Consider the following 12,400-nt stretch of genomic DNA (forward strand, 5'->3'; position numbering starts at 1 on the left):
GATTGCAGGTATTCTTCTGGTGACGGTGTTATTTGACAACTGTAGGTCTTGTATTGCTAAGACAATCTCACGTTTGTTAAAAGGTCCATCAAACAAACAATCGGCATCAGTAAAAAATAGTTCTTTCATCAACCCACCATCAATGCAATGTGTCTTCTTTTTTGAGAGCATGTAAGATGTTTTGAAAGAAGCTATAATGGCCTTTTTAGAATTTTCCACACGTCTAGTGAAAAAATCTTATTTTGCAGTTAGAATTGATTTTAGTTGACATATTTTTTTCTCTCTTACTTCAAATTTAAGCGGATAATTCACACCAAAAAAGCCGTAAATTGTCTGAAAGTGAAGTTCAACATTAATTTTTTTGCCACTAACAAACAACCGCATTTATTTTTCAAATTAACGAGACAGTATGATTCCTCTCAGTCTTTGTTAAAATTAAATTAAAAAAAAACAAGTTTTTTTTTTAACTGAAAGTAAGGTGCGATATTAAAACTTAAAACGAATAGAAATTATTCCGTATATGAACGGGGCTGTCCCCTCCTCAACGCCTCGCTCTTTACGCTAAATTTTTTTATTGTTTTAAAAAATAAAGTTGTGAGAAAGAGTCTAACTTTAGCTTAAAGAGCGAGGCGTTGAGGAGGGGACAGCCCCTTTCATATACGGAATAATTTCTGTTCGTTTTCAGTTTCAATGTCGCTCCTTACTTTCAGTTAATAATATGGCCCTTTGGCTTCGTTAATAATATGGCTTTTCAATTAGACAGTTAATAATATGGCTTTTCAATTAATATGGCTCTTTGAAATAATTATTTTTCCAGAAAACCCTTTTTAATTAATTTCCTAAGAAACTACATGGTTGTCTAAAAGCTTCTGAGACAACTTGCACTTTCGTGAGACAGTTATGATTTAGCTTGACTTCAAAATGAGGCCAAAAATGAAATTTTAAAAATCTTCATAATTTTCATTAATTTTTCGAAATTTTATTTTTAGGTTTGTTAACATCAATGCAATCATTGTAATGACGAGTGCATCATTTCTATGGGGTTTCTATGCCTGAAATTTTTTTATATGTGGAAAATAAAGTATCTTTGTTAATGCATGTATTTATTTTGAATCTTTTGGTAGGTTTCTGAGAGATGAGTTATTCTACAATGGCAATGTTTTTGATTTAGAACTGTAATTGAAAGGATTTATACAGAAAGATGATTTGAAATTAAAATAATATTAGCTAACATTCTTTATTCATTCGATTTATTTCTGCTGCGAGAAAGGTTATTCAAGATCTATGGTAGATGGCAGATGGTTTTTCTTTTTTCTTAATATCAATGTAAGTTTACCATCTTACTATAAACATTTATGTTCCGAAAATTAAATGTAAATGGTATTTCTTTTTTTTTTAATATTTATTCTAGTTTAACCTCGTAATAATCCAACATCTTCATAATAAGTTTTATAATTTTTAATTATAGAAGTTTTAAATGTATGTATACTCGTATCATTCATTAGGTAAAAGGAGATCGAGTACGATGCATGAGCGCAAGTATTTACGATAAAATAGTTGATAAGTGAGCAATTTTTAGCATCTATATATTGGATATAATAGACTAATAATTGAATGTCTAATGACCAATTTGTCTAATAAACGTTCTGTCTGTCTGTAGCTGGAGGGGGGATAAAGCCAAAAAGGGGCAAAGTCTGTTAGATCAAGTCGGATTTTTTTTGGTCTGAATGAGGGGACGGTGTTGTTTCTGGTTCTTTTATTCTTCAATCAATTTTTTTTTTAATCTCAAAATAAATCTTAACATAATAATCAGCTAAGGTGTTATTTCTTCTATCAAATGTTTCCTTAAATGTCAGGATGAATATTAGCATAATAATTGGCTAAAATCGTCAATCCGTCTGTATCTCAATACTTTTTCTGCTTATATGGTAGGAGAATGGTGAGAAGTGGCATAAAAAACCCCAAGAGGGGAAGAAGAGGACAACCAAGAGAAAAAATTTGCTGTTTATTTTTATTAAACACTTAATAGTGGCAAAATACAACACTTGATAATTGACCTATTCACATATCAGGCATTTGAGTTTATTTAAGCTTTTTACGTAGAGCGAGTTGTCACGTGCCAGAAAACATGACAAGGTCAAGTCTAGCCCTACAATTTTTCATCGAAAAAAATATTCATTTTAGGTTTGGTTTAAAGCAAAGATGAATAATTATATATTTGCATAATTTTGGAATATAAACTCAAATTTAAAAAACGCATTAATTGAAATAAAACCTTCTTCAATTTTATTCTCGTCTGCGTCGCATACTAAATCCTTCTCCTGTAAAAGCTTTAAACGTTGTTTCTTCTTTAACCTGCAAAACAAATTCAGTCAATATTGCACATATGTAATTGGTCTATAAGGTCTCTTTTGGTAACGCACCGTCATATTTTATCTTAATCTATCTTGGTCAACAGGGTTTCAAGCATTTTCTCTAAAAAGTCTCACTAAATCGGCGAAAACGTTTCCACCAATTTTTTATCTTCACCAGAACTATCTTTGCGCCAGAGTCCCTCTTAAGTATTTATTACTCAATTTCCAATCGAATGATTCCTTTTTGAAGTTTCTACGACAACGCTTTCTATAAAAAAACTTATATACCCCCAGGGCATAACTTACAACCCTTGCCCTGAGGGCTCTGAGGGGGGTTATCATCCTCAAAGACCTAATTTCTAAAACTTTTAACTGCGTTGAACTAAATGGCTATCTACAAATTTTGATTGGATGTGTTTGGGGAAAGGTGGACGTGAGAGGGGGGTTAGATGCCCTCAAATCACATTAAAATATGAAAAAGGGCACTATCCCTTTGAATTTCCAATCGAATGAGCCCTTTTTCAAGTTTCTACGACAAAGCTTTCAATAACAACCTTATATGGCCAAGGGCATAACTTACAACCCTTACCCTGAGGGCTGTGGGGGGAGCGTCATCCTCTTAGATATAATTTCTGGACCTTTCAACTAGTTTGAACAAAAGGGCTATCTCAAACTTTTGATTGGATGTGTTTAAATAAATGGCGGGTGTGGTAGGGGTGGTGGTTGCCCTTAAATCACTTTTGAGTATTAGAACCGGCATTAGCTCTTTATGTTTCCAATTGAATAACCCTTTCTTAAGGTTTCTACGACAATACTTTCTATGAAAAACCTTATAGACCCCCTGGGCATAACTTACGACCCCTGGCCTGAGGGCTGTGGGGGGGGGGGTCATTAGACCATGGTGCCACGCCGGCGGATCGACCGAACACCACCAACGAGAGGCCCGGTTGACCACCGCCGAAGTGTCACTACGCCACCGGCACGCCGCTGCCGGCAGAGGTGGCGGCATTCGGCTGACTTTGAATTAATTTTGAGACAATTCTTTATTGCTTCAACCGCAAAGTCGGAGCTTTTTATTTCTCGTGTGGTTTAGTATTTCGATTTTCCTGATTAAAAATCAAGCAGGGCTTGCACTATCCCCGAATTTTCAGGTATTTCCCCGAAAATCTATGCGTCACCCCGAAAAAAATTTGGTTCCCCGAATCCCTAAACATCACCCAATCACGATGCCAGCCCCAGCGATTTATCACCATTGACTTTCCCTGCCAAATATCTCTTTGCATACCGTAATTCTTCACTACTTTCTTGTTCGTTAATTTTCGTCTCCTTTGTTACTTTGCATAAGAACCAGACAGATGCTAAATGCAATTGCAAATATTGCAAACAATTTTTTTTTTCAAAAAATTGCAAACAATTGCAAGTCCCTGGGAGGATTTGCTAATGGGACCTTTATCATTAACAAATGTTAGTTATATATTGAATAAATATATTATAAAGACAAAATTTTGTCTTAGAGACGACTAAAATGTCGAAAATAATAAATATAAAACTAAAAAAAGAGCCCGTTTCAAAATAAACTAAAAGGTAGAAAATATTCATATTTTTCTAGAATCTATGAATATAAGTGAAAAAGGGGGAGCGCGAAACGGGTTGAGTTTGCATAACTTGATTTTTTAAAACTCCTTTTCCCCAAATCAACGACTTTTTTTATAGTTATAACTCACAACCCGCGTTTTCCCTTATAATCAAAATGTTACTATTATTTGATTTATTAAAGTTATAAAAGTAAAAACATTTATATTTTTTCAGTAAAGTGCAAATTATGTTCTGGCCTTGGGACGGCTTAGGGGTTTTGAGCCCAACTCATGTTAATTTCTGCTCGTTTTGAGATTGACTCTTTTATTTATTGTAATTTCTGTTCGTTTTGGGTTTCATTTATTTATCAACGGTGATTTAAGGTAGATTGACCCTTGATAAATTACTTTATTTTGTTTTTGCTAATTTTTGGTTTAATGTAGTTCCTTACTTTTTTTTGAAAAAACTTATTTTGTGGAAAAGGTTTTTTGAATTAATGTTATGTAAAGGCCAAACTGTTTTACGACCCGCGTTTTCCTTTATATTCATATGTTCTCGAGAAAAAAAAATTCTACTTTTTAGTCCATTTTTAAAACGAGTTAAAAAGAATTATAATTAGTAATTTATATATTTTTAACTTAAACCTAAAAATTTATGTTAGTTATTTATATCAATCATCAATACTGCTATAAAATATAGATTTCTAGGAATAAAATTAAAACTACAATAGGTGATATAAAAAATAGCATACTTGCGATACAACTTTGGGTTTCACTCTTCTTATAAAGGTTAAGGTGTCGTCTGTCCAATCATAATCAGGAATCCCTCTTTTATATTCAACCTTTGGAGGGGGGACTGGTTTCAATGAAATACGTTTAACTTTTCCATCAGGCCTAAAATAATCAAGTAGTTGAAATTACCAAATAATTAGTTAATCCATATTAGATAATATCATGAAAAGTAACATAAACTAATTTAATATTAAAGTACAACTCAACCAAAATAACTCGAGTTGGTATATTTATAGATAATTTTTTTAGAACGAATAAAAAGTTTAAATGATTGAGTTATCTGGTTTGCAGATTAGGCATTTATCATTTTATAATTTATTTTGTTAGTGATGTCCTAGTTTTGCATGAATTTAATTTGATATGTGCATGGCCTTGAGCTTTCGAAATATCTATCTATGTTAAGAAGACTTAAGTCATTAAGGTTAGGAATAAGTGAAGATGAAGAAATGATTGATTGATCAGGTAACGAAAAGATTGATCAGGTGAACATCTTCACTTACCTTGGTAGTATTATTAGTAAAGACGGTGGAAGCAGTGAAGATGTTAAAAGTAAAATAGCCAAAAGCTCAGGGTGTTTTTACACAGTTAAACAAAAGTTTGGAAGAACAGGAAGATAAGTCTGCAAACCAAGATTAGAATATTAGAAGCTACAGTGAAGACAGTGGTCAAAAATGGCTCTGAAGCGTGGGCGCTCCGAAAAACGGATGAAGATTTGCTAGATGTTTTCCAGAGAAATTTCCTGCGGATTGTTCTGGGTACCCAGCTGACTGACCGTATTTCAAACAGTAGGCTGCATGAAAAGTGTGGTTCAATCCCGTATTCTAGGGCTATAATGAGAGAAAGGTTGAGATGGATAGGGCAGGTTCTGCGGATGACAGATTGTCAAAGATTGTCCTCTTTTGCCAACCGTCTATGGCTAAACGGAAAGCAGGTCGTCCGACGTTGGGGTGGGACGATGTCATAAAGAGAGATTTAAAGGAAATGGCAACTTCCTTTGAGGGTGTACAGAGGGAGGCTTTGAATAGATTGAGATGGAGGAGGAGCGTGCGTAGCTGTGTTGGCCTCAGGCTGCTTGGTGCTGCGGTGAGTTGTTAGTAGTAGTAGTATCTATCTATTAAATAATTAGCTAACTAAATAATAACGAATTTGGTAAGACCTCAAGCATATACTTTAAAGACTATGGAAATTAACTTATTATCGACCTATGTTCACTATTAGTATGACTATCATAAAATGGCGAATTCTCTAGATTCAATGTTTCCCCGTGAGTTTCAGTCGTTTCTTACAAAATATTGCAAAATTTTGATCATGGGTAGTCTCATTTTTTCATGTTATCATGAAACATCGATGGATCTGAGACCTAGAAGAAAAGTTGTAACGGCTACGGCGTCCCCGGCAAGCGACGCGGCCCCCGTATTTGCGCGGGTGTCGAGAAGTAAATAAGCCAACCCTACTACGGGATTCCCAGCAGGCGACGCGACTTTGAATATGGCGGCGAAGTCGAAAAATCCTTTTCATGCCATAAATCTAGGAAAACCCAGTACAGTCATTAAACAGGCAAAATCTAGCATAAATGTGGGATGCTGGAATGTAAGATTTGTCAAACAAGAAGCCACGCAAGTTTTTCTTGTCCATGAGATGGAGAAGTACAACATAGACATACTTTGCATATCCGAGACCAGAATTTCAGGTTCTGTCTCCATAGTTATTACAGCTCCTGAAACGATTAATCAATTCCATTTTTTCTACTCCGGAGTAGAGGATAATTCGGGACTCCGCGGAGTTGGTTTCATCATGAAGCAAAGAACCAGAAATGCTCTCCTAGAATGGGAACCAGTCTGCTGCAGACTTGCCAGAATCAGACTAAAAGGAAACCCCGCAAATGTGTTGATAATTTCTACCTATGCCCCCACCCGTGACGCTGCTGATGCGACCAAGGATGGTTTCTACGGCGAGCTACAGCAGCTGTCTTCTTCTGTTGCCTCACGTGATTACTTGATTGTTGCTGGAGACTTCAACGCAAGAGTTGGTCCGTCTGACCAAACCACAAGACAAGTCCTGGGAAAATTTGGACAAGGTCACAGAAGCGAGAGTGGGCAAAGGTTGTTAAACTACGCCTTGATGAACCACCTTGTTGTCACCAATACTATATTTCAGCACAAACCTAGCCACCTTTTAACTTGGCATTCAAATGACGGTGTCACTAAGGCTCAAATAGACTTTATTCTCGTACACCAGCACTGGAGAAGCTCCGTACAGGACTCTTACTCTTACAACGGCGCGGACACAGGCTCGCAGTCTGGGTCTGACCAAAGGATTGTTGCTTCAAAAATTTGTCTACGTCTTGCAACTCAGACAAAAAACAAGCCCAAGGCAGGATTCGACATTGGTAAGCTCCAAGACAAAGAAGTTCGGCAGGCCCTCAATATGGAACTGACTAACCGATTTGAGGCCCTCAGTTATGATGAAAACCCAACCCCCGAGAAGAGATGGGAGACCTTTAAAACAGTGATGACAGAGACTGCTGATGAGATCCTAGGCCGAGCAAAAATCAAACGACAGCACTGGATTACCGCTAGGACCCTGTCAATAGTCGGTGAGCGAAGACAAAAGATGAGCAGCCCTAAAGAAGAAACAAAAGAGCTGCGCAGACAGGTAAAACGCTCTGTTTGTCTGGACCACCGCCAAACGTGGGAAGATACTAACGTGTCGTTAGAGAAAGCAGCACGCTCACATGATACCCGCAAGCTTTGCCAGATCCTGAAAGAGTCCGTTGGTAAGAAAGCTGCTGTCTCAGAAATAGTCAAAGACAGATCAGGAAAAATCATCAGTCGTCAGAAGGAGCGCTTAGCAAGATAGAAGGATCACTTTCAGATCCTCCTAAACCCATCCCCATCATCCGCTCCTGATGCTTTCCCACCTGCCGTTTCTAAAGAACCCTACGACGTCGAGCTGGATACACCGACCAGAGCCGAAATACTAAAAGCGATCAAGACCCTGAAGAACCACAAAGCCCCAGGTGAAGACGGCCTCCCCCCGGAAGTGTACAAACAATGCCCTGAGGTCACTGCTGAACAGCTCCATGGCATTCTCGAAGAAGTGTGGAGGACCAATTCTTTCCCAAAAGATTGGAAGACATCAGTCATTCTCCCTTTTTATAAGAAAGGAGATAAAACCGAATGCAAAAGTTACCGCGGAATAAGTCTTATAGACATTGCGGTCAAAATACTTGGGATAATATTCTTGAACCGCTTCAAAGGGGCAAGGAAAAAGAACCCAAGGAAATCAAGCCAGCTTTCGGCCAGGTAGAGGCTGTACTGATAATATCCTCGTCTTTCGCCTCATTATCCAGCAGTTTGAAAGGTACAATCTACCCCTGATCTTGATGTTCCTGGACTTCATTGCCGCCTTCGACTCTGTCACTCGCCAGAAACTTTGGAAGATCCTAAAGAATGACAGAATGCCGCTGAAGCTTGTTGAACTGATGAAGGCATACTATGACGCGTCAGTGAGCTGAATTCGAGTCTATGGTGAAGAAACTGACGAATTCCTTGTTGAGTTCGGAGTAAAACAAGGGTGTGTCCTCTCTCCGACTCTGTTCAATTATTGCGTCGATTGGGTACTTGAAAATGCACTGTCGTCCTATCCAGGAGTTCAGATCGGACAGAATCTTTCACTGACTGACCTCGATTATGGGGATGATTTTGGCCTCCTGTCAGACCCCGTAGAAGCTCAAAACATGCTTGACAACGTGGTGGCCTGGGCAGACCTGATCGGCTTGAACGTCAGCACAGAGAAAACGAAATTCATGGCTATTAACCTCGACACTGGACCATTCACACTAACTGTCAATCAAGTTCAGCTGGAAAAAGTAAACTGTTTTACATACTTAGGCTCCCAAATATGTATTGACGGATCTTCCGACGCTGATATCCAACAGAGAATACAGACAGCACAGACAGTCTTTGCCTCCCTTCAGAAACCCTTATGGAATGGCCGCGAAGTCAGTGTCCGAACGAAAGTTCGAATCTACATGGCACTAGTCCACACCGTTCTCCTTTACGGATGCGAAACATGGTAAAACTACAGCATGAGAATACAATGAAGGTGTTTGAGCATACCTGTCTGCGAAGAATTCTCAGAATACAGCTGCGTGACCGTATCTCCAGCGCGGATCTACGTCGAATGTGCAATATTCAGAGAGATGTTGCGCTCACTATCAAAGAACGCCGTTTGAAATGGTTGGGCCATGTATTACGGAAGCCGCCAGAATACTTGCCTCGCCAAATACTTCTAGTTGAGCCTATTAGCTCCTGGAAGAGACGCCAAGGAGGACAGAGGAAGAACTGGTGGAACCTGGCCAAATCAGACCTTGAACCTATCGGGGGATTCAGAAAGTTCGGACACAGATGGCCAACTCAGTGGCTCGCTTTTGCAGAGCAGCTGGCAGAAGATCGCTCAACATGGTCCAAGAAGGTCTCCAAGATCATCGATGCCGGGCGAGGTGGAAACGCCTGATTCCCGCCACAAGTACAAGTAAGTCTCATGTTTTAAGTATGGTTACAGAAATACCTTGTTACAGACCAAGCCCTGTTCTAAATTTGAAGTCGGGTCTTGCTTTAACCGCTTGAATAATGTTCGTTATTAAGTCAAACACTCGAACAAGGGGGCTATTTTAGTTCATAATTTGACCCAAAACTATGCTAAGAATGTTAAATATTGTTTGGTTAATGTCCAAAATTCCCTTTTCACTACTTGGATGCAATTAACTTTGCGAGTAAGCTTGGCAAGCTATGATGGTAAAAGTTAAAATTAGGTGAGATTATGTTAGTTTAGGTTAAGTTAAGTTTGGTTATAAGTATCAGAAATTGGTTAAAAACCTAAGCTAACCCAACCTGTCATCCTAAAACCTTGCATTAAATTAAAAAATTTGACTGACAACACTGATTAAATCCAAGGAGAAAAAAATACATTTCGAACATTTACCGGTGAATGTCGACATTCACGAATTTAGGACATTTACAGTAACATATATACTGCACTGCTAAAGTCAAATCTTAATTTCTTCATAGGCTTTACTAAATTGGCAGAAAAAAACAATAACGTGAAAATAGACTACTATTCTATTCTTTCTATGCATTTGAGCATTGGAGCGACAACTGCCACGGTTGAGAATAGTTATAGATTTCGGGAGAGGAAGGCGTGGTCTCTTCAAATCGTTTTTAGAAGTGGCTAAAAAGGGAATATTCCAAAAGTCTTGTTCTAGTCTAATGAAATAATAAACAAATTTAGACGGGACGAAATCAGTTCTTTGAAATTAGTGTAATAAGCTTTTCAAGGTGCAGAATTCGTGTGACCCTTATCACAAAAATTAAGACTGTATGCAGAGCATAGTAAGTTCAAAAATATTAACAAGTCCATAAGATAAAAATTAAAATTAAAAAATAAAGATTTATCATCAGGTTTTTTTTTTACCAATAACTTAGTGTAAGCTATATATATATAGAATTTTCATGTTCTCAGGCAAAAAAGCAAACACTGAAAAAACTAATAAACATGTAAAAAAAGGAAAAGATGAACAATAAAAAAAATTGCTGCTATTCGTTAAGCCTGTTAGTACGGATAATGATTTGAGGTGCGTTTTAAATGGCTTCTACTAAATGATTTATAATATGGTGACAAAAAAGTTTGTCCTCTCTTGGAGTATTAAGTCTCATCTGTAATGGTTATTCCTGTAGATCTAAGAATCTACATGATCAATAATGTAGATCAAAAGATAGATCTAAGAATCAATCGAGCCCTTTAATGCTAAAAACTCTGCAAATACAAAAAGTGAACAAGGTCATATTAGCTTCTTAATGGTACTAATGGCATACATAGCCTTTTTCGAGGGGAAGAGGTTTAGAACCTCCCCTATTTGCAGGAAATCATGTTTGTTTAAAGCACCATTTCTACATTTATATTGTTTTTACTCAGTTTAGGGTTGACATCCTTCGTTTTAAGCTTTATATTCATATTTTGTTTTAAATAGATTTATTTTTAATCATTATGTGAAGACAGCACTGTGCGTCAGGAAAGCAAAAACTCACATTTTGTCATTTGCACATCTACACCAGAAGGAGTTGTCAGTTCTCACCCAAACATCATAGAAAGTAAAGGCCAGATTGCAAGCTGTACCTTTGGGTGTCAAAACACAGTCGGGTCTCTGCAGAGATGATAGAACCCTCAATTCTTGTAATTCAGGCATGTTACAGAAGATGCTTTTAGATCTGAGGTAAACTTGGTAAAGAAAAAGAGTAAGTTTCCTAGTTGTATTTTTGGGAAGATACATACCTGATCCAAATTCTGCGGGGGGGATCTAAATACTTGTCATCAGGAATTCTTCTAACAAGCAGAGGCAGATCCAGGTTGAGGTTTTAGGGGAACTTGCTTCTCCCCCCACAAGGTCGAAAGTTGCACTAGATATAGGGATGGAGGGGCTGAAAGCACAAGCAAGGGAGACTAAGTTTTGCTGGGGAATCCCCAAACATTAGCTCAGTATCCGCCCCTGCTAGCAAGGGCTATAAGATCTCAATCAAACTTTGCGGAGAGTAAGAATATTTGTCCTACTTGGAGCCTTTGCACTGTCCAGATTTGCATTATCCAAATGCTGCAGAAGAAGGAGTCCGTGAATTCATGTCACCATGGCAACCTAGAAACCTAACAGCTAAAAGTACCAAAATTCCTATCAAGTTTATGTTGGTCTGTGTTTATCCTCTCCCAAAGGTCTAAATAAAAAATAAAATATTTTTATTATGAGAGCCAACAACAAGGGGGGGGGGATGGATCCCAGCCTAACATGGAAGGAAGTAAGATTAAAAGGAAATTTGGAGGAAGGTGAGAGCTGTTATTTCCAGGTTGTGTCTTTTCATAATCCACATAAAATCTGATATATGCATTTGAAAGGGAGCCATCAAGCATGTCATCAGGATATCTACAAGAAGAGATTGTTCAGTTTCAACCGATCTTAATCAGAACAACAGCTAATATCTTACTTTTATTTTTGAAGATCCAGGTTCAATATGACCATTGTTTGAGGAAGAAGACAGATTCTTCTGTGTTCCCATCATCAGAGATATCTATATAATCAAGATGGATCATCTGATGGATCATTATGGTAAAAAAAAATTTTATTCATCATTTTACTTTCAATAAAAATGAAGGTTTGTAGGAATTTGAGCATTCTACGATACAGAAATACAACTGTGAGCCAACTTTTTACTTCCCAAACTTGAAAAAGTTCTCATTCGATTGGAAATTGAAAGGGTTAGTGTCTTTTTTAATGGTAGAAAGTGATTGGAGGGCAACTAACCCCCCTCTAAAGCCTACCATTTCCCCAAAGATATCCAATCCAAATTTTGAGCTAACCATTTTTTTTCAACGTAGTTGAGAGTTAAAGAAATTAGGTCTTTAAAGAAAGTAAAAGGTAGAGATCCAACGTACATTTTTTGTAGTTAAAATCTGTGGGCAATAATCGTGTTTCTTTTAACCTATTTAAGGGAAGAGGAAAGAGTGGGAGGGGAATACTTAATTATTTTCAGAAACTTTTCTTCCAGAAGAGGACGTCAGATCCTGATACTATATGAGTGGAAGTAAGAGGTAGACACACAATCCTGTTTGAATATGGTCTGCACATCTGCA

The 12,400-nt window shown here is 37.6% G+C and overlaps 1 protein-coding gene across 1 annotated transcript in view; it reads right to left on the reverse strand.

Moving 5' to 3' along the window:
- Window positions 1–2,040: 2,040 nt before the first annotated feature.
- LOC148953998 (ubiquitin recognition factor in ER-associated degradation protein 1-like) overlaps window positions 2,041–12,400 on the reverse strand; it is a 44,022-nt gene continuing 33,662 nt past the window's right edge. Inside the window, exons 6-7 of the mRNA XM_089085735.1 lie at window positions 4,681–4,822; window positions 2,041–2,355 (exon numbers count right to left, since the gene is read on the reverse strand). Of these exons, the coding sequence (XP_088941861.1) occupies window positions 2,287–2,355; window positions 4,681–4,822 (211 nt within the window). The 3' untranslated portion in view covers window positions 2,041–2,286. The remainder of the gene's footprint in view (window positions 2,356–4,680; window positions 4,823–12,400) is intronic.

Source organism: Artemia sp. Qi Xiang Cuo, chromosome 3, assembly GCF_049724085.1.
Source record: "Artemia sp. Qi Xiang Cuo chromosome 3, ASM4972408v1, whole genome shotgun sequence".
Taxonomy (NCBI): domain Eukaryota; kingdom Metazoa; phylum Arthropoda; class Branchiopoda; order Anostraca; family Artemiidae; genus Artemia; species Artemia sp. Qi Xiang Cuo.